Genomic DNA, 24,316 nt, shown 5'->3' on the forward strand with positions numbered 1-24,316 from the left:
TGTTTCTGTGTGAGAGAGAATCCAACTTGCTAACCTGAAAGGTGCAAGGTTTCACTGTAGTGTGATTGCCACTTGAAGCAGAAAAGCCTTAATGGGCACCCCATATATGTGAATAATAAAAGTTCGCCTGTTGCTTTCGTGTCAAAAGACAATACATCTATGTCAAGCTCAAACCCGTGGACTTGAAATTTTCAAGGAAATGAACCCACACCCACGCAGACCATGACCTATACAATTGTTTATTGGCTTTAATCCACCAGGGAGAGAGAGAGAAGCATCCATGTTTGTGCATTCAATTAGATTTTAATCACCTATTCATTAACAGTGTGCTTGTGAATGAGTATTGGCCTTTAAATTCATATGGTTTATTGATTATACGCATCGGGCCTATGTCACCAGGGTGCGGCAACCCTGGTGACGCACCCTCGTCGACGCGATGCCGGTGCTGGTGCGGGTGCGACCCAGATTCGCACCCAATCTGCACCCTATTGATTTCAGTTTTTTTTTTATCAAATTTGATATTATTAATATATAATAATAATAAATTAATAATAATAATAAATATCCTCGCCGCACCGTAAGTTTTTGAGATGTATCGCACTGGCACCCACACCCGCACCCGCATTCTGGTGACATAGCATCGGGCCATGCCTTGCTCTTAATTGGCTTCATTATGTCAAGTATAGTTAGCAAACCCATGACTCGGATTGGTTGAAGATTAGCTTCACTGGGTCAGAGAGGGAGTTGACTCGGTAACTTGGCTATCATAAATTTTTATAATGCTTTTTTCTATGAATAGATGACAAAAGAAATTATATTGAGACTTCATGTTTGTTTTTTTTATCAATTAACTAGTAAAGTTTGTGATATTTCATAATTTAGAAAATAATTAACAAGGACGACTTGGATTGACAAGTTTGCCAACTACGACGTCAAGGCCGGCCGCTTTTAACATTTATGGTCCTTACTTCCGAGTTTTTATTGCACATGCTATTCCACACCTTGCTTCTTCCTTGTCAAAAACACATGCAATTCGCATATTCTTCTCTGAAATTTAAGGGCAGTTTCCCCTTGTTGACTGGTTTCACTTTCTCTTATGCGTAGTTAGTCCACCTCTATGATCAGTTTGTTGTGGACTCATCTGGTCTGGTGGACTTTGTTTGTGTTTGATTAGTAAACGGGAAAAAGTTTCTTCTGATCTTTCTAATCCGATTTTGATGCTTAGTTATTTCTTTAAAAAAGATTTTTTTTTTAAAAAAAAAAAAAAGGGAGAGAGAGAGAGAGAGATTGACCGATATCTACAAATTGCAAGACTGGTTGCCATGAAAGAAGTAAAAGAGAAACGAGGATTTGGTCATGAAAGCTAAACACGCTGAATGGCATTCCATTTACCAGTTCAGCGCCTAATGCACGAGCCATCCCCCATCTAATCAAGTCCATCCACCTGATGTTGCCGAAGGATGTTTGAGAGAAAACCCGAGGAAAGAGATGGGAACTACTACTAAATTATATGAAAATGTTCATCATTTTTTTTTTTCTTTCTCAACCAACAATCATGATAGATCAGACGGTTCTAATTAGTAGATGACTTGTGACTCTAAAAAGCCAAAGTCACCATTTCATTTTTTTTTTATATAAAAATACTGTGTCATAGGCATGGCACTAAAATCAACCCCCACTTCAACCCTATACTTTGGGTTCACTCCTCACTCGAATCAACTTCGGATTTTTATGGTTCACCCCACCAAAATTTTTGGCTCCACCACTATCTACCACTTTCTGAAATGAGATCTCCAATATCGAACAAAAAGCGATATATATATATATATATATATATATATATATATATATATATATATATATATATATATATATATATATATATATATATATATATATATAGAGAGAGAGAGAGAGAGAGAGAGGGGGGCAAGGTAGGGGCGGAGGGAGGGGGGGCCGCCTGGGCCATGGCCCAGGTGAGCGCAAGAAAAAAAAATTTACATTGAAAAAATCAAATTTTTTTAGTTTGGCCCAACTGCTCGCTCTTCATCGCTCTTCTTGCCCCGACCCTGGCCCGGCCCATGAATCGTCTTAACCCGACCCTAGAAAAAATCCTGGCTCCGCCCGGGGGCAAGGGTAATGCTTCCTACCATTTTTACTGCCAGTTCCTCGGTTTGTTTGCACACAAGTTATGAAGCATGTTTGAGATGCGCCTGCTGATTGAATGAGTGAGTTGTGTTGTTGGAGCACTCACTTGGAGTGCAGGTGCAAGTGCAACACCAGCTACAGGTGCTCCTTTGTTCGTAATGTTTAAATTAATGTAGAAGCCACAAGCTGCCAAAGTGGCACCGTTACTTTTTATTCTCTACGTCCACCGTCTGCTTCACCAGCTAGTGAAGCGGATCCATGACTGAGCAATGAAAAAGAAAAAAGTAAAAAAAAAAATGTGCTAACTTATTTTATTTGTGTCAATTATTTAATTTGAAAGTCCACTAGTGGAGTACATCCAATTATTGATCTGAGTCTGAATTCATTTGATTTAATTTAGTGAAGAAATTAACTTAACTCTGATTTGAATTCCTTGGATTTAATTTGGTGATGAAACTTGAGTCCAATTGCTGACCATCTTTGTTAAAGCTGAATTTGGCAACAACACCTGAGCCCCGACAGCGTTAAAATGATAGGCGGTTAGTCTCTGGTTTGAGTCCGAAGAGCGTTAAAATGATAGGCGGTTAGTTTCTGGTTTGAGTGACAAAGGTGCTAACCCACTGGTTAAGCGCTGACCTCGAAGTTTTATGCCGTTGGGCAATTAGAAAAGTTTTATTACAGAGATGTGGTCTTTTAGAGAGAAATTATTAAAGACAAAATAAAATAATAACATATATATGAATCAATGGAAACAGTTTATTGATGGGATTACTATCTTTTACAAACATATATTCATCAAAAGCATGCCATATATCATGCATGTCACCTCAGGCGTCACTTTCTGTTTAAAACAGCAGCAAAATTTGCCTAGCAACATATGATGGCGCGTTTGATGTGCCGCCTTTTATATATATATATATATATATATGTTAGAACAGATAAAGAATAATCTCAACTCTTAATAGTTTTGTGACCTTCATATGCCAAAATTTAATAGAAATCATTTAGGCTATTGATTTTACTGATATCAAATGATGGCAATTAAGTTGCAAATATAAAAAACCAAATTATTATTTAGTAGTCCAAATACCTGGAAAATGAGTTTTGTTTAAAAAAAAAAAAAAAAAAAAAAAAAAAAAAAAAAAAAGTCTGTTCCTCCTTCTTGCTCACTCTCTCCTCCTTTGAAGGGTATTCGAAACTGTTAAACTTAGTTTATATATTTACAGCTTAATTTCTACATTTGATTTTCTCTCTAACTACAACCGCAATGATGCGCCATTTGTCCACCTTGTGTTGGCTTTATTATATTATATGATAATTTGACGTTTTCGTCAAAGTTACTCCTTGTAACCTATGTCAAGCCGTGGTACTTAATTTGACCAAAAAGAAGCGTAATGGTCATCCTCCACTTGTTAATAAAAACTGAAAAGTTCTTACTGTAGGGAATGTTTATTCACCTCCTATGTCTTCGGTGAATCCTCTGTTATCTTCCATTAAGTGCGTCTAATGCTTCCGATAGGTTAAACTTGATTTCAAAAAAACTTGATCGATTTTGCAAACTCATTTTTTCGTTGGTCGTGTTTGGATGTGCATCTCCGCATCTTCTTTTGAAGAAATGCACTTAGATAGCAGGTAGGGGACAACACTAGTCTGAATCGAGTCCGAGTTCAATCAGCTCAAGCTCAACTCCTAATAATGAAACCTCGAGCTTGACTCGGCTCGAGCTCGATAATAACTCAATGGAAGCAGCTCGAGCTTGACTCGGCAGTTACATATTGAGCTCGAGCTCAACTCGATTAAGGCTCGACAAACTTGTTTGAATATAATTGATATTCATCGTTACATGTTGAGCTCGAGCTCGAGCTCGATTCGATTAAGGCTCTAGAAACTCGTTTGAATAGAATTGATATTCATCGTTACGTGTTGAGTTCGATCTTGACTCGATTAAGGCTCGACAAACTCACAAACTCGTTTGAATATATCGACTTGATTAAGGCTCGACAAGCTCGATTAAGACATGAGCTCGACTCGGCAATTACGTGTTGAGCTCGAACTCAACTCGGTTATTTGAACGAGTCGACTCATGAATTCGAACTTGACTCGTTAAGCAAATGACTGGGCTTGAACTCGTTCACGAGCCGAGTTTTACCCCTAATTGCAGGGCCGAAATAAAAAAATTTTATTGTAGAGATCAAACTATAATTTCAAAATTTTAATATAGGTCAAAGTAGTTTTATATATATATAAGTTAAACTAAAATTCTCACGCGTCGAGAACTTGAAAGAAAACCTTCGTGAGTTGCATGCTCCTTTGAAATCGTCTAAAGATCATCGAATTCACTTTTTTTCTCTTCTGAACTTGAGAGAACTTTGAATTCAAACTTTCTTAAGTTGACAAAGTTAAATCAGCGTAACTAGGCAAATGCACCATGCCTATGTGGATTTGGAATTTTCTTTTGCATGTTATGGAAGACAAAGAACTGCTTTATTCGTAGTTTCTCAGAAAGAGAAAATGGCTACCCAAGCTCTAAAACTCGACCAGTTTTCGTCTTCTTCGTGTTCGTAGGCTGTAGCCACATGGGGAGGGAACTGGTCTTCGAAAACTTTTCCGTGAGAGAACGAATGTGAGGATTGAGAGTCTAATCTGCCCGTTGTTGTATGTAGACAAAACAAGGGGAAAAAGGCACATGCAAACAAGAGACTACTGTACTTTTTATCCCAACAGGATTGGTCCAGTCAAATGATGACCATGCTTTCATTGTTTGCTTGCATTAAGTCTTGTCCGTTAAGTTTCAAAGTCCAAAATGACAGGTGCACATTGGTTCGGTCCATGGTCATAGGTGCCACTAAGAGTAGGATTTCGTCTTGATTTGTCAAATGAGTGATCAAATCACGCTACCCATATTATTATATTTAGTGAATCATGCAATTTCTTTAAGATCGTCATATCTCCATATTCACTCCTACTTTGTAGCTAACTTGAGAATTTCATAGCTTTGAGGGCATTTGGTGACAAGAACATTGTATTCTTGGATGTCAATAGATTCGATTTGGGCCAAATATCCAACCAAACCATTCCGAAAACATCGAATATGGAAAAAAAATTAATATCCAATTAAGAAATTAGATCGGATTTAGAATTAAGAAATAACATCCGATCGCAAATTCAGATTGGATTTAGTTTTAAATAAATACTCTATACCAAATGCTCTTACATTTTGAAAATCGGCCAGATTTGGTTCAAAATTCACACTTAGATTCAGATATGAAAACAAAAATCGGGATTCAGATTGAATTCACATTCTGAAATTGGATTTCATATTCGAATTCAGAAATAACTTTTCTTTGTTCATATTCAAATCAGAATATGTGAATATCTCAAAAAGCTACTTGAAAAATAATGTTCATATATATAATACCTTTTTGTAAGAACGCACATTCTTGTTAATTTCAAGAAATATGTTGCACCCAATGTTTGGTCATTGGGTCAATTTAAAAGCAACAACCCATGGTCATATATCTCGCTTTTGTGGAACAAACATGCATAGTGTTTTCGGATAATGTATTTTACCAACATACATTCCAAGAACGCCATGTTATTCTTATCGAACACCTGAGCTTCTTTACCTTAAGCATTCTAAACTAATTCATATTGAACTTTTTGATAAGGAAAATGCCTAAGAATGTATGTTGGAAGGAATGTATGATTTTGACATCCAAAGAACATCTCTAATCCTATTTGAAAACCACACTTCTCCCATATGTAAGCCTTCTGTCGCCTCTTTTAATCCGTGACTTTAAACATAAAAATGAGAAAAGAACGAATCGGCTAAATAAAATGATGAAAACATACAAATAAGCTCATTTGACTTAGTACATTAACTTTCATAGTTAAAGTGAACTTATCATAGAAGTGCAAATGAAAGGGATGAAGGCAATTACCATAAGGCAAAGTTGAATTTGCTAATCGCTTTTTACCAGGGTGACTTTCAAATCCTTTTTCTCAATTTGCATTTTGCCTCCAACTAGGAGCTTCTTTGTTTATTTAAAATTAGCAGATGCATTTTATAGGGAAATAAGAACACCTTGTTAATGCACAACTAAAAACTATACTTTACTTAATCATAAGTAAAGGGTTTAGTATAGTAAGAGTAGGCCAAAGCCATTAGGGCTGTCGCCATGGGCATCAACTCCTTATGCAAGCGGAACGAAGTGTACCTCTGATTGTAAGATATTTGATAAGAAGAATATTATGTTCTTGCAACACATGTTTCAAAGCGTTATATTCATGATTGTAGAGTGATTATGTCCAGCTTATAATTGTTGAAGTTAAAACAAGATTCTTAATCACAATATGTTTTTTGGGAAAAGAACATGAAGTGGGGTTAAGCAAAATCCCTATTGGATTACGTCAACTGACCCACCTCATATATATATATATATATATATATATATATATATATATATATATATATATATATATATATATATATGTGTGTGTGTGTGTGTGTGTGTGTGTATTAAACACTTATATGCTAAATGGATAAGAAACAATTTCAGCCATTAATCTTGGTTTAGACAAAAAACAAAGAAAAAAAGGCATAAACTAACACTGGAGGATGAAAATGCCCCATCATCTTTCTTTATTTTTCTCTCAAACATTGTTCTGGAAAAGATCAAGAACTGAATCCTCCTAATTTCCTTTATGTGTGTGTGTGTGTGTGTGTGCACGCACATGCATATGTGCGTGTGTGTTTGTATACATATATGTTCCCATTTCACCAATCCCTTCTAATACGTTCTCATTACTTTTACAGTAAATAAGCACCAAACTCTGGCAAAAGGTCTGTAAGAAACTGGGTGGAAGTTGCCGGAGTGAACCATCTTGACCAAAGGGCGACAGTGATGTATCGTCCGTCCATGGCAACACACTCCACAGAAGAAAACGAAAAATATTTTGAACGACGTAAGATACGGAGATTTGCTTGGCTCAAGCTTTCTTTCAGACAAGTGACGAATAGAAACTCAACAATGTTGCATCAGAACCAGGACTGTCTTGGATTGACCGCGTCCGTCTCAAACACGTCCGGTTCTGTCCCACTCGGAGGCTGGCTCGGCTGCTCCGAGTCGCTTAGCTTGATCTTGTAATTCATTTTGAAATGACATCTTATATATTCAACTTAGTTGGTAATGGTGATGGCTGTGTAAGTTTCTCAACTTAGCTTGAACTTGACCATGCTTTCTTAGAGTACATAAACGCATGCCATCAAGCTTTAATTTTGAATCTAAAGATTATTGGATAAATAGTCCTAAAAGTTCTATAAAACAAACATTCGAAATAAAAATGTATATTAAAATACCCCACAATTGGTTTCAAAACTATCGGGGGCGGGTTTCACAGTCTCAGATCTCAGATCCGAAGTGATTTAAGATCATTGAAAATCTCACATCCACGAATTTAAGGTAAGAAGCTCCTTTTCCATTTAGTGTTTTGGCCATAATCCAAGGATCTCAAATCCTCCTTTTCACATAGTAGTAAAATCGACTGTATGAAATGGATTTTGGATCAGAATCGAACGAGAAATGAGATGTTACTAAACACTCTTTGGAGAATTTGAGCTTCAATTATTTTGAGCTTGAAACAAATTCTAATAACTGTGTTGTGAATTTTCATCCGAGGGATGGTATTAAGAAATATCTACAGGAATACCTTTGATGATTTAGATAAGAAGCACCTACTACCGTGTTATTCTCCCGTTCTCCTGCGGCAAACAGTCGATCGTGGGTCCGACAATCGACGGGGGGAGTTGAGCCGTTCAACACAAGAAAATGTTACAGCCAGAAAAGTAAAAGACTGAGATCAAGGAATGAAAACTGACGGTTTTGACGGCCAAGGTTTATGTCTTTGAACAAACAAAAAGTTGAGATTCGAGCCGGAATACCATGCGTTTACATTTCTACACGGTCAAGATTTCTCCAACCCATTTTACATAAAGAAACCAACAACCCCACCCATTTTGTTCACTGAGAGAGAGAGAGAGAACAGCACAGTTCTTTTGTTCTTTTCCCTTTATATGCGTATTTGAAGGTTTGACATGAGAAAATGTTGCGAAGACCACGTCGGTCCGCTGGACATCTTGATTTTTCTATGTTGCCGGTTTCTTTGCATGTGTATAAGAGAGCAGTTAAGGGTGAGCACTGGGAGGACGATTAGTTGTGGCGAAAACTGACAGAAGAAGCTCTCTGAAGAGCTGTAGATCTTCATTCTGCGGTTCTGGTTCGTACCATGTCTGTTTTTCCTTTCTTTCGGTGTTTCTTCTGCTCCTTTGGGTTCTAGGCTCACTGGTCATGAGATTCTGACGGCAGAAAGACGGGTGCCTTTTAGGAATCCATCTTTCATTTCTGTTTTAATGTTTATAGTTCTCCTTCTGGATTGGTGCCTCTCTCTCTCTCTCTCTCTCTCTGGCACAAATTGGTTTTTACATAAACTGAGAATCTTTTGGTTGGAACGGAGGCCATTTCTTACTCAGGACCTATGGCACTCTGTTAATTCCCTCATGTTTTTTTATTTTTAAAACCAATTGAAGGAGCCAACCTCAAAGAAAAACCGAAAAAGAAACCAATAAGATGTCCAAAGTTCTTGGTGGGTCACTCTTTCTTCTTTTTTTGTAATACCAACTTTTGAGATTTGTTTGGAATTATATGTTCATTGTCATTCTGTCATAGAAGTCAGGCTTCATACTCTTCCCTGTTTCTGCTGAAGATGGTCTGATCCAGTTATCCCTTTAATGTTCTCTTATTCTACAGATAAATTCTACTTTATTGGCTATCTAGGGGCACTAATATGTCTTCTTCTTTTCAGTTTTCAGTCAGATTTTCCTCAAGTTTCAATAATTGTTGATCCAACTTCAGCTTTTGTCGTCTCACTGACTAGTGAGTAGTAGAGTTCTTCCCAATGGGTGTATCTCGGTCTCTGGTACCATCTGACTGGGAAAAAATGGGGGACCTTAAGAATGAATTGGATTCAACGGACTGTGATGGAAGCATCATAGTGAGGTCTGTCAGTTTCAATGGAAAGGATGTGGAGAAAATATTGAGATCAGTAAGTTTCAAGAACCTAGAGATACCAACACGTCCAGAAAGGCCGAAGAAATTGGTGATCGAAACATCACCTAGTTTCAAGAGATGGGAACACAAGAACCTTACAGTTGAAACTGCAGTTCCTTCATGGATCCAAAATGAACTGAGAGAAAATGTTGGATCTTTCAGTTTCAGAGTTGACAGTGATGGTAATTCTGTGATGGTGCATGCATCGAGTGATTCGAGCAAACAACTCTTTAGAGAACATTCAATACATTCCCCATGTGAAAGGGACGCAGCAGCAGTGAAGCTACAGAAAGTGTACAAAAGTTACAGAACACGAAGAAATCTTGCAGATTGTGCAGTCGTGGTTGAGGAGCTCTGGTTAGTCTGCGCAAAGCTTGTCTCATTGTGATTGATGACTTTGTTTGTTTGGTTTTTCATCTGTTTCTTAATATGGAGGATGATGATGTTTGAAATAGGTGGAAGGCGTTAGATTTTGCTGCTTTGAAGCGAAGCTCCGTTTCATTTTACAATATTGAAAAGCAGGAAACTGCAGTCTCACGCTGGTCTCGAGCTCGAACAAGAGCTGCAAAGGTATTAGTTTAACCATTTTGATGCTAGCAAGCCAATTTCTTTTGTGTGTATGTTTAAAAAGAAAAAATCATGAAATAATGGACCTTTCAATTTTTTGTGCTTCATTGTGCACAGGTTGGTAAAGGTTTATCGAAGGATGAGAAGGCCCAGAAATTGGCTTTGCAACACTGGCTTGAAGCTGTAAGTCTGATGTGGTTGCTTTAGTTCCTTTGAGGCCATGATGAAGATATAGAGAATTAACTCCTATGTTCTACTTGTTTCCAGATAATCTTGTCAAAATTTTGAATACAAAATTGTTAAATTGTTATTATATGTTTGTGCTATTCAGATTGATCCCCGACATCGTTATGGGCACAACCTTCATTTCTATTATGATATATGGTTTGATAGTGAAAGCTCTCAGCCCTTCTTTTATTGGTAAAGTTTTTACAAATTACTTGGTCCTTTGCTTCGGCTATTATGTGATTACCAAGGTATAACTGAATCTTCTTCCCTTTTCATTTGCTTTTGAAACCATAGGTTGGACGTTGGAGATGGCAAGGAAATTAATCTTGAGAAGTGTTCAAGAACTGTTCTTCAACGTCAATGTATCAAATACCTCGGGCCGGTGAGTTTCACAGATGAGAGATGGCCTTCAAACATTAGCATAATTGTAGTTTCAGACTTTTAACAGTTTGATATTCTCAACTTTTGGTTTACAGAAAGAAAGAGAAGCTTATGAAGTGATGGTGGAGAATGGGAAGCTTATCTATAAAGAAAGCAGGAGTTTTGTTGACACAGTTAAAGATGATAAAGGGACTAAGTGGATCTTTGTTCTAAGCACATCCAGGACACTGTATGTTGGGCAGGTATACATCTACGAAATGCTGGCGTTCTGAATTTCACTTTGTGCAAAGCTGTTATAATTTGAGTCAAGTAGCAGGTAGTGAAAATGGTTCAATGTTTTTCCTTCAGAATAATATAATTCCTACTTACCTTTAAATATGCATAGATTTTTATAATTGTTTTCTTAAAAGTATATGGACTTCCAGTCATACCTTCATCGTGGTTTTGAAGTTGTTGAACGCATTGAAGTTTTCATTTGCTCTGCTGTGTTTTTCTAAAGCACCAACAGTAGCATAGAAAAAAATAACTCTTTTAGGACTTGTTCCACCAAAATTAACCCACTTGTACATGGATGGCATGTTCTGCAGAAGAAGAAGGGGGTCTTTCAGCATTCAAGTTTTCTTGCTGGAGGTGCAATTTCATCAGCTGGAAGGCTGGTGGTTGATTGTGGGGGTCTCAAGGTATGACTTCATGTAAGACCGGTTTAGACCATTAGCTTATGTGTCTGCTACAAAAAAGGCAATCTAAAACATATTAGTGTACTTCTTTTTGCTATTGACGTTTGGTTTTTATTGTTTCAGGATATGTTCCTGTTAATTCTTAAATTATTCTTTCTGATCAACATATTTATGATATATTTCAGGCTATTTGGCCATATAGTGGTCATTACCATCCAACTGAGGAGAACTTTAATGAGTTTATTAGCTTCCTTGCAGAAAACAATGTGGACCTAACTAACGTCGAGGTAACAGTCTGCATATTCTGTCTTCCTTTAAAATTTAATTGGGGTACTTGTTCCTGTAACCATCAGCCTCCAATTTACCATTCACAGACTGTTGAATATTATTTTATTGGAATTCATATTCAGTACAGAGAAAAAGATTGTGCCAAATTGCAACTAATTGCTGCTTCATTTGCATTGGTTTTTTGCTGCACTCCAAAAGCTGCAGCATTTTTAATCTAATTGATGTATGCCAACCAAGTTAAATTCATGAACCCTTAATCTCCATGTTTATCATCATGGTGCTATTAGTTGCCCTGGGAGGCCTGACTTTGATCCATAAACTGGAAACTACATCTTCCTTTGGCATGAGCAATTGACAGGCTCTTCATTTTGCAGTTTGTGCTTGTTATAGATGCATTGGCACTTTCCGAACTAATCTGACGTTTGAGCATCCCTTGTTTGACCTCCAGATGCGTGCTACTGATGATGATAGTCCTCCATTTGAAAAGGAGACCAAGATCAAGAAGAAAGAAGTTTCATCTTCAAGTGGCAGCTCATTTGTCGATCTGGTGTCAAAAGCTGCATCTGCAAACAAAGCCAAGGAAGAAGAAGAAGGAGGGCTGCCATTGGGCAACCGGCTATCCTGCAAGTGGACAACTGGTGCCGGTCCTCGTATTGGCTGTGTTAGGGACTATCCTGCTGAACTACAATGCAGGGCACTTGAACAAGTTCACCTGTCACCCAAGCTCGCTCCTTCACCCTTTGGCACCTCTGGTCCAATTCCCTCACCTCGTCCTAGTCCAAGGGTGAGACTTTCTCCTAGACTCTCTGGCATAGGCATCCCCAGCCCTAGAGTCCCACTCTATAGTGATTGATCAATTAAAATGCAGTTCAACGTCCTTGCGCTGCCAAACAGCAATTTAGTTGGGCATATTTGGCTTCTAGTCGTCGTTTGAAAGAATGTCATAGAAATTGTTTCATATGAGGCCTAAACATTTTGGGCTTCATCTTCATCCTCTTCTTTATCTTCCTATAGAATTTTGGACATTAATTGTTGTCCACTTAGAGTAACATAATTTTTTGCGAGATATTCGTTCATTCTTGTAAAAACAAGGGGCATGTATCTATAGTATCCAAAGCTGCACCCATTATTCCTTAGCTTAATGATTCATTTGTCAAGGGCAGTTCAATCACCAGCATGCTGCTTTTTTGTTTTGGATAATGTCTCTGTCTCTGTCTCTCTCTCTCTCTCTCCCTTCCGTATGTATGTGTGTGTGTGAGAGAGAGAGAGAGAGAGGGAGAGGGAGAGGGAGAGATATTGTTTTGAGGCCCACAATCTTAGTAGAAAATAGAATCTGCAATACCAACTCTTATTGAAAGATGCTACAAAAAGGAGAAAGAAAATTAAGACCATTGACGTGCCAACTCGTCCTTGTAATATATGTTCGAAAAGCTAGCAGAAAAGATTTGCACTTTTCCGTCAACTCAGAATTTCTTAAACATCTGTTCTCAAAGCACATGGTCTTTCAGTAGTTGAAGAGACGTCTATAGAAAAATGGCTCTCGAGTCTCGAGTTCCCACAGAGAGAGACTAAAAAACAAAAGGGATCACTTTTATAAGATAGGTTGACAAAGGGCCTTTGAACTTGCATGCTCAACAAAACCATATACAGAAATAAACAATCAAATGCCGAAAAGACTTCTTGACCTGTATTCTTTCTTCTCTAACATGCCCAAAAGCGAGTGACATTCATTTGACGCCATGAATATGCCAAGGAACTTATTGACCTTTATGAAATTTCACACTGACTTCAATATCTCAAAGGGCAAATAACTGTTGCCTAGAACAGGTACCTGATTGCAGATAGGACTGCAGGCAATAATGGGCACTAATAAACTTGAAGATCCATTAAAATTCTCGACGTACAGAGTACTAATATTTTGTGAACATGACCCATAAGAAGAGTGACACGACATCATCCAAAATTTTCATGTCACCTTGCAGCTCAGTTGATGGAGAAAACTCAACCAACATATATATATAGAGAGAGAGAGATAGCGAAAGAGACTATTGGCATGATGCAGACAATGTTGTGCATTCATTTTATCAAAAAGCAAGGTCACCTTTGATGTGCGTTTATTAGTTCTTTGGACCTCATTATTCATCACTGAATATTTCTAGCTAATGTCAAACAGCGTGCATAGCACTTCATGCCCTCAAATGCAACCAAGTTTCACTGCTACTATAAACACGAATATCATTTCATATCATACTAAAACCAGTCCTCGTTCATAGTCTTCATGCATACAATACAAGAATGCACCACCCTTCCTAGGGTCGGAGGCAGGTGTGACACACCTGGTATGGGTTCTTGTTCCATGGGCCAGTAAAAAGTGTTTATTTTTATATTGAAACTTCATGATAGTTTTTCTCAATTACATACAGAAGCTTCCTAAGGATTTAAAATTATATAACTAGTGAATTTTTTTTTAAGGTAACTTCTGACCTTTTCTATGTAACTCTAACAGCAAAAATGCGTCGACCCTTAAACAAAAACTAAACTTTCAGAATACATTAATATGACATGACGTCCCTAATGAAAGGTATGCAACCCATAAACTTGGGAGAGATTTGTAGATGTGTTCATATCAGAGTCTTTGATTTTGGTGGGTTTCATAAATGTCAAATAAATTACAGGAAAGAGGAAGTCCCTGTAACACCCCAGATGTTTAGTCCCGTATCGAAGATTGTGAGGGATCTTCAAGGGCTTATAAATGGAGGCTTTAATGAGATGATTGTCCTGGTTCCTAGCCTTTTTAGGATTGGAACCGAAACTGCTAGGGGACGGGTTGGGATCCGTCGAACCAGGGGCCCGAGCCCGGGAGTGGGTCGGGTTGTTATAGTGGTATCCGAGCAGTTTCAACACTCGGACCTAGGGTCCCACACGCGCGGACGCGTGTGCCTTAAGGGGGGTGGATTGTAACACCCCAGATGTTTAGTCCCGTATCGAAGATTGTGAGGGATCTTCAAGGGCTTATAAATGGAGGCTTTAATGAGATGATTGTCCTGGTTCCTAGCCTTTTTAGGATTGGAACCGAAACTGCTAGGGGACGGGTTGGGATCCGTCGAACCAGGGGCCCGAGCCCGGGAGTGGGTCGGGTTGTTATAGTCCCCGCTTCATTTTTTTTTTTCTTTTGATAATTGAGTTGGGATGAGGTAGACCTCTCTCGCCATTAATGCGAAGAAATACAGAAGAAAATTACGTGACATCAAGTAAGTATTTCAGGTGCCTTTTCCTTCTTTAATAACACAATAATCATGTGTGGTAGGTCTAATCAATTATTGTGAAGGGGACTGAATAACTATACATTGCTTTTGTAGGGCAAGTAAATGTACTCTAAGGGGTCATTCGACAATAGCAATTGGAATATTTATCTACTTGGAATATTGGGGCAGATTCATAAGATATTCTAACATTGTGTTCTATAAATCTACTCCCATGGTCAAAATGTTCAAAATAAATACATAGCATATTTTACTTCGGTGAAACTACCTAATTGAGCTGAGAGAGCTTTCAAATTTTTTTAGTTTGGCCCGACTCGTCGCTCCTTTTGACCCGACCCACAGACCATTTAGCTCGCCCCTGTAAAAAATCCTAGCTTCGCCCCTGCCCTCTCAGGTTGTAAAACCTCAAGGCCATTTTCCTACTCCAATGGTTTGGGCAGGTGTTGGCTTTGGTAAAAAGTCAGGTGCCTCTAAGATTTGAATTAACAACTAGCTGTCTACCACCACTGACCCAACTAAGTGCACTCAATCCTTAGCCGCCAACATTGTCCACAACTGAAATCAACGTGGTGGCGAAAAATAAATAGTGAAACAGAAAACAGTACTAGTTAATCAGCAATATCATAATCCACACGAGATGCTGAATATATATGGCTTCATTTTAATGGATACCTCATTACAGGTTGAGAATAATCTTCCTTGCACAAAATTATAGGGCTAACCTATTAAAAACTACAAACACGTGTAAAAGAGTATTTATTTGGCACAATATTGCGAATATTTGGTCAAATTTCTAAGTGACAGACTTACTGCTCTACAACCATCAAACAAACATAGCCCGTCTTCTTAACACCCAAGATAAATTTATGAGGTCTGCAGATTTGTGTCTATTCTTCTCTTCAATGAGGGTAGCACTGCATGTTGGGTAGGCAGTGCAGCGTTGATTCGATTCCTGTCGGTGATACTGTTCGGAGACCATAAAAGGTAAGATGTAAATGCTCGGTGATACTTTTCGGAGACCGTAAAGAGTAAGATCTAGATGCTTCTTGAAAAGTATACCCCACCCAAAACTTCAAGCAATCCAAAATCCCGAAGATAGGAAGAATGAGAGAAGACTTCGAGCTTCTTTTCTGGGTAGTGGATTGTTAACAAAAAAAAAAAAACAGTAGTGAGATACCTTAAAAAGGTTGTATCGAATTAAGCAACAAAGTGATCACATTAAAACTATCTAAGTTACAAATTCTGTGATTCATAACCTAATGTGCTACTCATGTAGACCTTAAAAAGTTTCAAAAACATGCTCTGTTAAATTCCATAGGTGAAAGTCACATGAGGGCCGGCAAAAAGAACCATTCACCTTGTAAAAAAAATACACCGGACGATATATTCAATGAAATGGATATGCATGTAATTTCTACAATGTGTATGGCATGTTTCAAAATCTAGAATTGCAGTTTCTCGCATTGAATTAATGCGGACGACATTTGCGTAAATATTTCGTGAAGGGCGGGCAATAAGGAGGGTACGTTTGAAGCACGTCGCCTTGGGCGAGCCAAAAGCAAACCTTTTTTCCTCCCATTTGAAGTTCAAACTTCAAACGGCTATCCGTCCGACCCATCCTTCTATATCCGTCGGCGCTCAAAAAATTAACCAACATTCCGCCCACGCCTTCATTTTCATACTCTGAGAAATCTTCAGAGAAATTAAGGAAGAGTTAGAAGAAGCAGGGGAGGAGGAAAAAGGAATTCCTTTTTCGGTATTTTCTCCCAAATGGGTGCTTCAGGGAAATGGCTCAAGTCTTTGATCGGTAGCAAGAAACGTGAAAAAGAGGAACTGGTACTCTCTCTCTCTCGGCTTTTTGTCCTCTGTTTTGGGGAGAAATTTTTGTTGAGGAGCTTGTTTCTTATAGTTTGTCTTACATTTTAGTTTCTTCTTTCCTTTTTGTTGTGTGTGAGGATTTTGATTGTTTAATGGTTCTGCTAATGGGTGGCTAAAGCAGGAGAAGCAGGGGAACAGAGGGAGTCGGAAATGGATGATTTGGAAGAACCGGACTCCCTCCTCAAGGGCGCCCTCTGAGGCGTCCGATTGCTCGCCTACCATGGCCGAAGACGTTTACAATGCAGTGATCGCAACCATCGCTCGTGCACCGGCCAAGGATTTTAGGGTGGTGAGAGAAGAGTGGGCAGCAATTCGCATACAGACTGCATTTCGGGGGTTTCTGGTATTGTGGTTCCTGAAATCCGTTCTGAACTCTTCCATGTTTAACTCCTTTAAATTTGTCTTCCAAGTTAAGGGTTTGGGGCTTTTTCTGCTTAGGATAAAAAACATCCTTTCTTCCTTTTGCCTGATTTTTCTTAATGATAACCAAGATGGTACTTCCACAACGTCTACACCAAATTACCCAGAAAATAGATAAAACAAATAGGCTAGTTAGTCTGGACCCTGAGATTCTGTCTCAGTTTATTCCATTTACTTAATTGGGTCAGTAGTCAGTACTGACTAGAGGCTTTTCTACTCTCGTCTGTCTCAGATATGTGCATATAGATCAGAAATACTGCATGTCCATTTTCTATTTCACAGAGTAACATTTTACTTTGAATGATAATATTCCAACTCTAAAAGAAATGGATTATGATGTGCAAGTGATTGTAGTTCGTTTATAGTGTTTCAAGTGCAAGCAAGGAAATGACTAAGGCGAGCTTAAGGATCTTGATTTCTCATGTGCAGGCTAGAAGGGCCTTCAGAGCACTGAGGGCTGTTGTTCGCCTCCAAGCAATTTTCAGAGGCCGTCGAGTGAGGAAGCAAGCAGCAGTCACTCTGAGGTGCATGCAAGCACTTGTTAGGGTACAAGCACGCATAAGGGCGAGGCACGTTAGGATGTCATCCGAAGGACAGGCCATACAAAAGATGTTGGATGAACACCGCACAGAAAGCAATCCGTTGAAACAAGCAGAGGTGCCATGTTTCTTTTGTTCTTCTCTTTCCTTTTTATAATGTTTGGATCGCATAATCAATAAATGCATCTGAACATTGTTAGTCGAGGTCTAGACTGCTGCTTCAATTTGTCTAATATGTTGGTATATCATGTAAATATCTTTTACTGTTAAAACCAAATTGCAGAAGCACCAGACACTCTAATAGCAACTAGCGTTTGTGGAAAGGATCTAGGGATTATGTTATCTACATTAGGGGGGAGTCAATTTTGGAACGTGGATCACTTAGATGACTGTTTTCAGTTGAACATTTAAAACGCCAGTATAATGCACCTAAACTATTGAAGAAGCCGCTTGGCAGTCTTCATTACCATCAATTGTTTTAGGACCTGTTTGGATGCACGCCCACAACTGCGTTTTAGAAGTAAAACGCCATTTTGCCTCCAAATCGCCGTTTTCTGTTTGTTTGGATGGACTGAGAATGGCGTTTTAGAAAACCTGGTTCTCGGAGAACGCCAAGCGGAAAAACTACCCCCTCTCATGTTATTTACTCAAAACTAGTTTTCTCATGCCTGCTGTAGTTTTCACAAACCAGATGTTAACAAAAATCACTTTTTCAAGGTGTCAACCAAATGCTACCTTAGTTTTATTGGCTTGAGCTGAGCTTCCTACTTGCTTGCAGGAAGGATGGTGTGACAGACAGGGAACCCTTGCGGAAGTCAAAGCAAGGCTACACATGAGGCAACAGGGGGCCGTCAAGAGGGAAAGGACTCTTGCTTACTCGCAGGTCTGATCCCTTGATCAAATCTTGGGCTAATGGCTCAACTATAATGATTTTTTCTCTCTATAGTCTATACTCTGATCAACAACTCATAGTTATCTTTTACTCATTTGCAGTCGTGGAGATCAAATTCCAATTCCATTACAAATGCTAAAATGAATTGTAAATCAAATTTATCACTGTGCAACCTTCAATACGAACCTGACAAAGGGATATCGGAATGGAGTTGGCTAGAACGTTGGATGGCTGCTAAGCCATGGGAAAGCAGGCTAATGGAACAGTGCCCTGCGGATTCTGTTGATACCCCTCGCTCTAGGAGCTACATTGATCAGTCTGGAGCACTGTTGAAGCATGATGATGAAAGCAAAGAGGATCTTGAAAAACAGAAGCTTCACATGGAAAAGCTTACAAAGCAAAGTGAGCCTCTATCAGTTGTTGTTCAAAAGAACAATATGACTACTAGGATTTCGGCTAGACCTCCAGCTGCTTTATCCAATGGGCACCGCTCAAGCGCTCGGCCTTTATCTAGTCCAAGGTCTGAACTCCAATATGATGAAAGCTCTGCTTCTTCACCAGCAACCACATCTACTCCCATTTCAGGTAACACTGCCGCAGGGTCAGAAGAAAGCAGCATTAATAGGCCTAGTTACATGAATTTGACAGAATCGATGAAAGCAAAGCAGAAGTCATGCTCTAATCGTACACGAAGACAGGGCTCTGAGGATTTTCAGCAATATAAGAAATCTTTTCTTTCTGTGGATGGAGATTCAACAAATATTGGCTGGTCCTAGAACCTGATGAAGCAAACTAAAGGGATTCGTTTGAGTTGTGGATAGTGGTTGTGTTTCTCGTGATGTGTGATTTTTGTTTGTCTCAAAATTCAACAGCTTGTTGTCCTGTACTACAGTTGGTTGTCGTGAGAGCTGTGTTGTTTTTAAATTTTAGTAGGAATGGCAGCTTCTTGAAAGCATACCTGAACGTTGGCTTACAAAATGCAGTTTCTGTTAATATTTTTTCTGGAAGATAAATGCAATATTTTATGCTTCTCACTTTTCTTCCTTTTCTTCTTCTTCTTGTTCTCTCTCTCTCTCTCTCTCTCTCTCTCTCTCTCTCTCTCTCTCTCTCTCTCTCTGAGGATGTGTACACTGAATGGTGGATCTAAAGATGTCCCTTCCCCCTTTTTCTTTCTTGAGCCTGAATGTGCATAAATCCAAACTTCTATCAAGGTCCCTTTATGAAGTTGAAGCTGGGTTTATTCTCCAACGGACTAATGGGAATAGAGGTTTTACTTTAATGAACTTTGACAAAGCGGCTTCTTTCTCCACAGACCTTCCAAACTATTGCTCCTCCCAAAGTTGGCCAATTCCTAAAACTCGTTGCAATTTTTAACACCATATTTCTTGTAAAAAGTGCCGATTAAACATTGACTTCGGAAGTCTGCTTTCTGTCCTTTAAAGTGAACCGAACCGAAGAGGCTTTAGTTGTACAGAAGATTTGTAATTGTTCATGGATTTTACGGGTCAAGCATTCGCGTGAAAGGCACGCACTCTAGGATAATCAATGTCTGATTCTTGTATGCATGTGCAATCGCATATTGAACATTAGGATTTGAATTATGGCGCCGTGTATGTACTAGAATTTTTGTATGCGTTGTGAGTGTCGCTATTTCTTGCCGTGAGACATCGGACCTCTCTCTCTCTCTCTCTCTATAGTTCGATGCAAAATCAGATTAAAATCTACGATATGGTAATTGAAGAAAATTGAATGATGATTTTGGCTATCTAAAGTTACTCCATTCATTACGGTTGTTTGTTCTATGATTATAGACAGTTGAGAGAAAACCAATAAAAAAAGGGTGATAAACATTTTCGATCATCTAGTCTGATTACATACTTCGTTCTCTTGTTTTATTTTAACTGTTCATTATAGTGGGTCAGACGGCCTTCATAACTGAGCCGGTGATTTCAAATTGCCAAAGTCACCATTTAGGTGAGTAAGAGGTTAATCCCACAACTGGAGTGAAGGCCAAAGCTTGTCTCCCCCACCCTCCCTCTTTCATCCCCCCAGGGTCCATAGCTGCTTTGTGGTGCCTTGAGGTAGGCATCCCTCTATGCACTATTTGCATATTGGTGCCCTCTCTTTTACAGTAGAGTGGGCTGACACCGCAGGAGTTCAAAATAGAAACTGACTGCCTACCATCCTCAACCTCAATAGTTGCACCAACCCTCTTAGGGATTTGTCAAAGTCACCATTCAAAAAAAAAAAAAGGAAATTGATGGTACTAGCACTAGCAGTCTTGCCTTCATATCAAAATTCACCGTGTGAACTTAAGTTGTTTGACTACCTTGACATGGTAATGTCCTTCTCATAGGTAAGGATTGGCGCTAGAATCATTGTCATCGTTAACCATTTTAGACACCTTTGAAAAAATACGCTTGTAAATTTTTTTGCTAAATCAGCAAGTCTAAATTGGTTCATAAATAAGTACAGGAATCAACATAAAGAGGGGGTGTTGTTTCCGGTTTTCAGCTGTGTAAGAGATTAACAACCCACTATTTAGAAAAGAGGTTTGAAGGCCTCTCCATTCTTCCTACCTTTAGGGTCCTAAGATGCGTTGGTGTTAGCAATGACAATGACACACTCTTCAACTTTTGTATTGTGACCCACTACTTAAGACACAAAGATATAGTGCCTACGGGAATCAAACTACAGACCTGCCTATTTACAGGTCCGTAGCTCAACTATTAAGGCACAAAGGAGGTGTTGTTTTGGTGGAAGAAATATTGCTTTTACTATGAAATGTTGAAAATGTTGGCAGTATCCAATGAACCAAATGCAATCATTTTAAGGGCCAACAAAGACCGTGTGGCACAACAGAATGTACGAGACCTATCCGATTTTTCATCCACATAAGTCAAATTTCTGAAAGCATTGGTGAAGATTCTTGAAGTAGATTGTGTAATTGCATATTAAGGGATGATTTTGTCATGCATGAAACCAGATACATACTCCACAGTTCACTTGCCCGGAGACTTCATTTATACATCTCTACCTGCACAAGAGATGGATTGGTTTTTCATGAATTAGACATGGGCTTCCTCGCAAATTCCTGCATCTATGGCTGATCTTACAACTGATACATTTTTGTTTCAGGCCCTTAACTTCGGAACTATGAGGATGATGAGTCTTAGACAAAACCAATATCCACATGCAAATCCTTGAGGTTGTTTGGTAACAATAACATGAATCTATCCTGAGAGTCCATTTGACAAATGAAACAATATGTAATTATTTTATGAATATGACAAAAAAAATTGAAGCAGATCTATGAAACGCCTTAAAGAGTGTTTTTTATGAATCTATCTCAAATTGTAAGTAGATTCATGAAAAAATTGCAATGTTTCATTTGTCAAACGAGCCCCAAAGTAACCCACACACCTACCCTAAAAATCAAGGCATCCTGCCTCATCACCATTCCGGTTTTATTCTGTGCCGGGTCTGGATCAAGCGTGGCTGCTCCAAGCACAAACTCCGTCATCAAGATCTCGGGTCACATATGAACTGAACCTATTTGACATAAGATCCGTAAAGCTTGATCATGTGCCGTTGGCCTCTGCGAACACAAAATGGCCGTCTCACGCTTGGATCCAGATCCGGATTAGCTAAAGCCTGTCGCTGTTTCCTTTTATCGGGAAAAACCGGACCGGTTGCACCCCTTCTAGAATGAGTGGTCCAGATCCATTTGTGGCATCGCTTCCTCTCCAATCTCCATTCTCCCAGCATAGGCGGGTTAGAGATATATGACCGACAGAAGAAGAGGGAAATGATAAAAGCGTGACGGCCAGCCAATTGTGGAATCAAATTTTGGTGCTTCCTTCCAACTAAGTATGTCACCAAGGTACTACCAGTTTTTTGCGTGCTTATTTATTGTTTTGCTTAAGGTTCACCACCGACAATGCTAGACACCCTTTTGATGAATGCGTAATTGATGTCTCTCCTCCACTCAATTCATTCAAAAGAAAATTTGATGACCCAGCTTTTAATTCGCACCTTAGATGTAAAAGCACTTGAAAAGATTGATGGACATGCCAATTGTTTGTGGAAATGCTTGAATGGGAAGATTTTTCTTTCTGCTTTTTTTCATCTCTGTCAGTCTGGTGGACTGCCTCTTTTAGGTGGCTGACAGGGTTTTTTCGCTGTTGTATGACAATGGTTCTTTTTTCGTGACTCTTCTTTTCTCTTTTTCGATGAGAGTATTCATATGATTCATTGCATGTAAACGTGAGCGATGGCACAAAACTTAGGTGTAATTGGTTCTCAGTGGAATAGTAGTTCATTTGCTTGTGATTTTTATCTTCTCTTTTTCAATGAGAAAGTGTTGATGTGACCACATGCATGTGAGAAAGGCTGCGCATAGACTAGGAGCATTTTTTTGTCGCTGAACTGATGATCCATGTGGTGAGATTTTCCTTCCATATTCACATGTGTGATCTATGACTGGTTTCGTGTATAGAAGACTGATTGTGCGTAGGTTGATGAAAGGGGTCGATATTTGATTATAGCCATATGTAACTAAGAAACCGAAAAGTGAGATCCTTTCTTAATTATAATGGCGCTGCATCGAGGGCTTAGTTACAGTATAGCTTTGGGGTGTTTCGGCCAAACGGGTTTTGTTACAATCTGAACTCTTTACAGCTTCCAAATTCATAAACTGGAGAGGTTATTGAGTGTGCTATGTTATTATTCGCTTTAACACTATAAGTAGCAAGTGTTTTGTGAGTTTCGTCAAAGTGAATACTCCCATGCCAGTGGCAGTAGAGACAGATTAATCGAACACACAATGCGCGATACCTTCAGGAAATCTACTGTCTTGTATGTAGCCTCGTATTCAACCTTTGCCGGACAGACAAGTGTTGCCTACCGTTATTAAGTAATGGTTCCAGGTTTAGATGCAACACGTCAATTTATTTGGTGCAACCGATTTTCCGCTTTTACAATATAAATGCACGATACTTTTTGACTTTCGTTCCCTCCCTTACTCTTTTGTTATTTTCCTCCTCATACTTGTTTCCTGTTTGTATGATATTTGCAGCAATATGACAAGAATCTAGATCTCACCGGTAAAATCAGCAATGTGAAAGTGTGATAAAAAGTCAAGCAGGTGCTCATCATTTACTCATGCTTTTATTAGCTCTTCAACATGTCCGCTGATTGACATCCTGCAGTCAGTTCTCCCTTGGAATGGCATCATCCATTCTGAGTGTTGCTGCTTCAAGATCTGCTCTGGGCTTGGCAGCTATTCAGAAGTCTCAGCTTGGTAGCTGGAGAAGCTTTCCCCCAAGACCAAGACCAAGTCTCATTGTAAGAGCAGTTCAGGATAATGGCGATCGAAGGCGGTTGGTTGATATCATCCGCTTTATCCCTGAACTGTCCAGAAACTATTTCAGAAGCCGCCCTCGGAGGGCACTTTTTGGGGGCATCTCATTGTTGGGCGGCTTTTATGTGGCACAGACAATTTCTCTGTCTTTTGGTGCTTTAGGAGTGAATGACGTAATTGCTGCAGTAATATGCGTTCTCCTTACTGAGTATGTTACTAAGTTCTATCATACTCGAACCAAAGTCACCTTTCCAGTGGCTCTTCTCAACAACTTCAAAATGGGCTTCACCTATGGCCTTTTTATTGATGCTTTCAAGCTGGCTAGTTAAGTATTTGCCGTCTTGTTTATCTAGGCTAGCCTTTCCCACTTCCCAGCACTCTCGAAGTGGGTTTCTTTGACGGCATTTTCATTGTTGGTTTCCAGCTCTATACTTGAATATATGTAGACATGACTCCACTTAGTAAATGAATGGTCGATTCTCTCTCTCTCTCTCTCTCTCTCGTCGATCGTCATTCGACACCATCATGTTCCATGTTAAGGTTTGTCCTGTATGAGTGGCTTGTCCG

General features: G+C 39.1%; 3 protein-coding genes across 8 annotated transcripts; all 3 read left to right on the forward strand.

The window, feature by feature from the left end:
* The first annotated feature begins 8,185 nt into the window (after positions 1-8,185).
* LOC116246076 (IQ domain-containing protein IQM1-like) lies at positions 8,186-12,566 on the forward strand. Its single transcript, XM_031617764.2, has 10 exons — positions 8,186-8,424; positions 9,010-9,611; positions 9,710-9,824; positions 9,939-10,004; positions 10,153-10,241; positions 10,344-10,431; positions 10,526-10,672; positions 11,018-11,110; positions 11,293-11,394; positions 11,844-12,566. Exons 2-10 carry the CDS (start codon positions 9,103-9,105, stop codon positions 12,246-12,248), a joined length of 1,614 nt encoding a protein of 537 aa, XP_031473624.1. The 5' UTR covers positions 8,186-8,424; positions 9,010-9,102; the 3' UTR covers positions 12,249-12,566.
* Positions 12,567-16,238: 3,672 nt separating this feature from the next.
* LOC116246077 (protein IQ-DOMAIN 6-like) lies at positions 16,239-19,421 on the forward strand. Of its 2 annotated transcripts, none has more exons than XM_031617765.2 (5): positions 16,239-16,494; positions 16,655-16,879; positions 17,386-17,613; positions 18,274-18,378; positions 18,489-19,421. In XM_031617765.2, exons 1-5 carry the CDS (start codon positions 16,429-16,431, stop codon positions 19,161-19,163), a joined length of 1,299 nt encoding a protein of 432 aa, XP_031473625.1. In that variant the 5' UTR covers positions 16,239-16,428; the 3' UTR covers positions 19,164-19,421. The 2 variants fall into 2 exon arrangements, with proteins under 2 accessions (XP_031473625.1, XP_031473626.1); XM_031617766.2 differs by having other exon boundaries at positions 16,240-16,494; positions 16,658-16,879.
* Positions 19,422-22,013: 2,592 nt separating this feature from the next.
* Positions 22,014-24,235, forward strand: LOC116246424 (uncharacterized protein ycf20). Of its 5 annotated transcripts, none has more exons than XM_050075677.1 (3): positions 22,014-22,270; positions 23,465-23,533; positions 23,602-24,235. In XM_050075677.1, the coding sequence occupies exon 3, from the start codon at positions 23,614-23,616 to the stop codon at positions 24,076-24,078; it is 465 nt and encodes a 154-aa protein (XP_049931634.1). In that variant the 5' UTR covers positions 22,014-22,270; positions 23,465-23,533; positions 23,602-23,613; the 3' UTR covers positions 24,079-24,235. The 5 variants fall into 5 exon arrangements, with proteins under 5 accessions (XP_049931634.1, XP_049931635.1, XP_031474154.1 ...); XM_050075678.1 differs by having other exon boundaries at positions 22,014-22,257; XM_031618294.2 differs by having other exon boundaries at positions 22,017-22,257; positions 23,598-24,235.
* Positions 24,236-24,316: the final 81 nt, after the last annotated feature.

Source organism: Nymphaea colorata, chromosome 1 (genome assembly GCF_008831285.2).
Source record: "Nymphaea colorata isolate Beijing-Zhang1983 chromosome 1, ASM883128v2, whole genome shotgun sequence".
NCBI lineage: Eukaryota > Viridiplantae > Streptophyta > Magnoliopsida > Nymphaeales > Nymphaeaceae > Nymphaea > Nymphaea colorata.

What these genes read in the sequence shown, in the direction of transcription:
- LOC116246077 (XM_031617765.2), top strand. Translation starts at nt 16,429, where the DNA reads ATGGGTGCTTCAGGGAAATGGCTCAAGTCTTTGATCGGTAGCAAGAAA. An exon ending in AACGTGAAAAAGAGGAACTG is followed by an intron (nt 16,495 to 16,654) that starts GTACTCTCTCTC and finishes GGGTGGCTAAAG; the next exon opens with CAGGAGAAGCAGGGGAACAG. An exon ending in GGACTCTTGCTTACTCGCAG is followed by an intron (nt 18,379 to 18,488) that starts GTCTGATCCCTT and finishes ACTCATTTGCAG; the next exon opens with TCGTGGAGATCAAATTCCAA.
- LOC116246076 (XM_031617764.2), top strand. Translation starts at nt 9,103, where the DNA reads ATGGGTGTATCTCGGTCTCTGGTACCATCTGACTGGGAAAAAATGGGG. An exon ending in GTATCAAATACCTCGGGCCG is followed by an intron (nt 10,432 to 10,525) that starts GTGAGTTTCACA and finishes TTTGGTTTACAG; the next exon opens with AAAGAAAGAGAAGCTTATGA. An exon ending in TTGATTGTGGGGGTCTCAAG is followed by an intron (nt 11,111 to 11,292) that starts GTATGACTTCAT and finishes GATATATTTCAG; the next exon opens with GCTATTTGGCCATATAGTGG.
- LOC116246424 (XM_050075677.1), top strand. Translation starts at nt 23,614, where the DNA reads ATGGCATCATCCATTCTGAGTGTTGCTGCTTCAAGATCTGCTCTGGGC.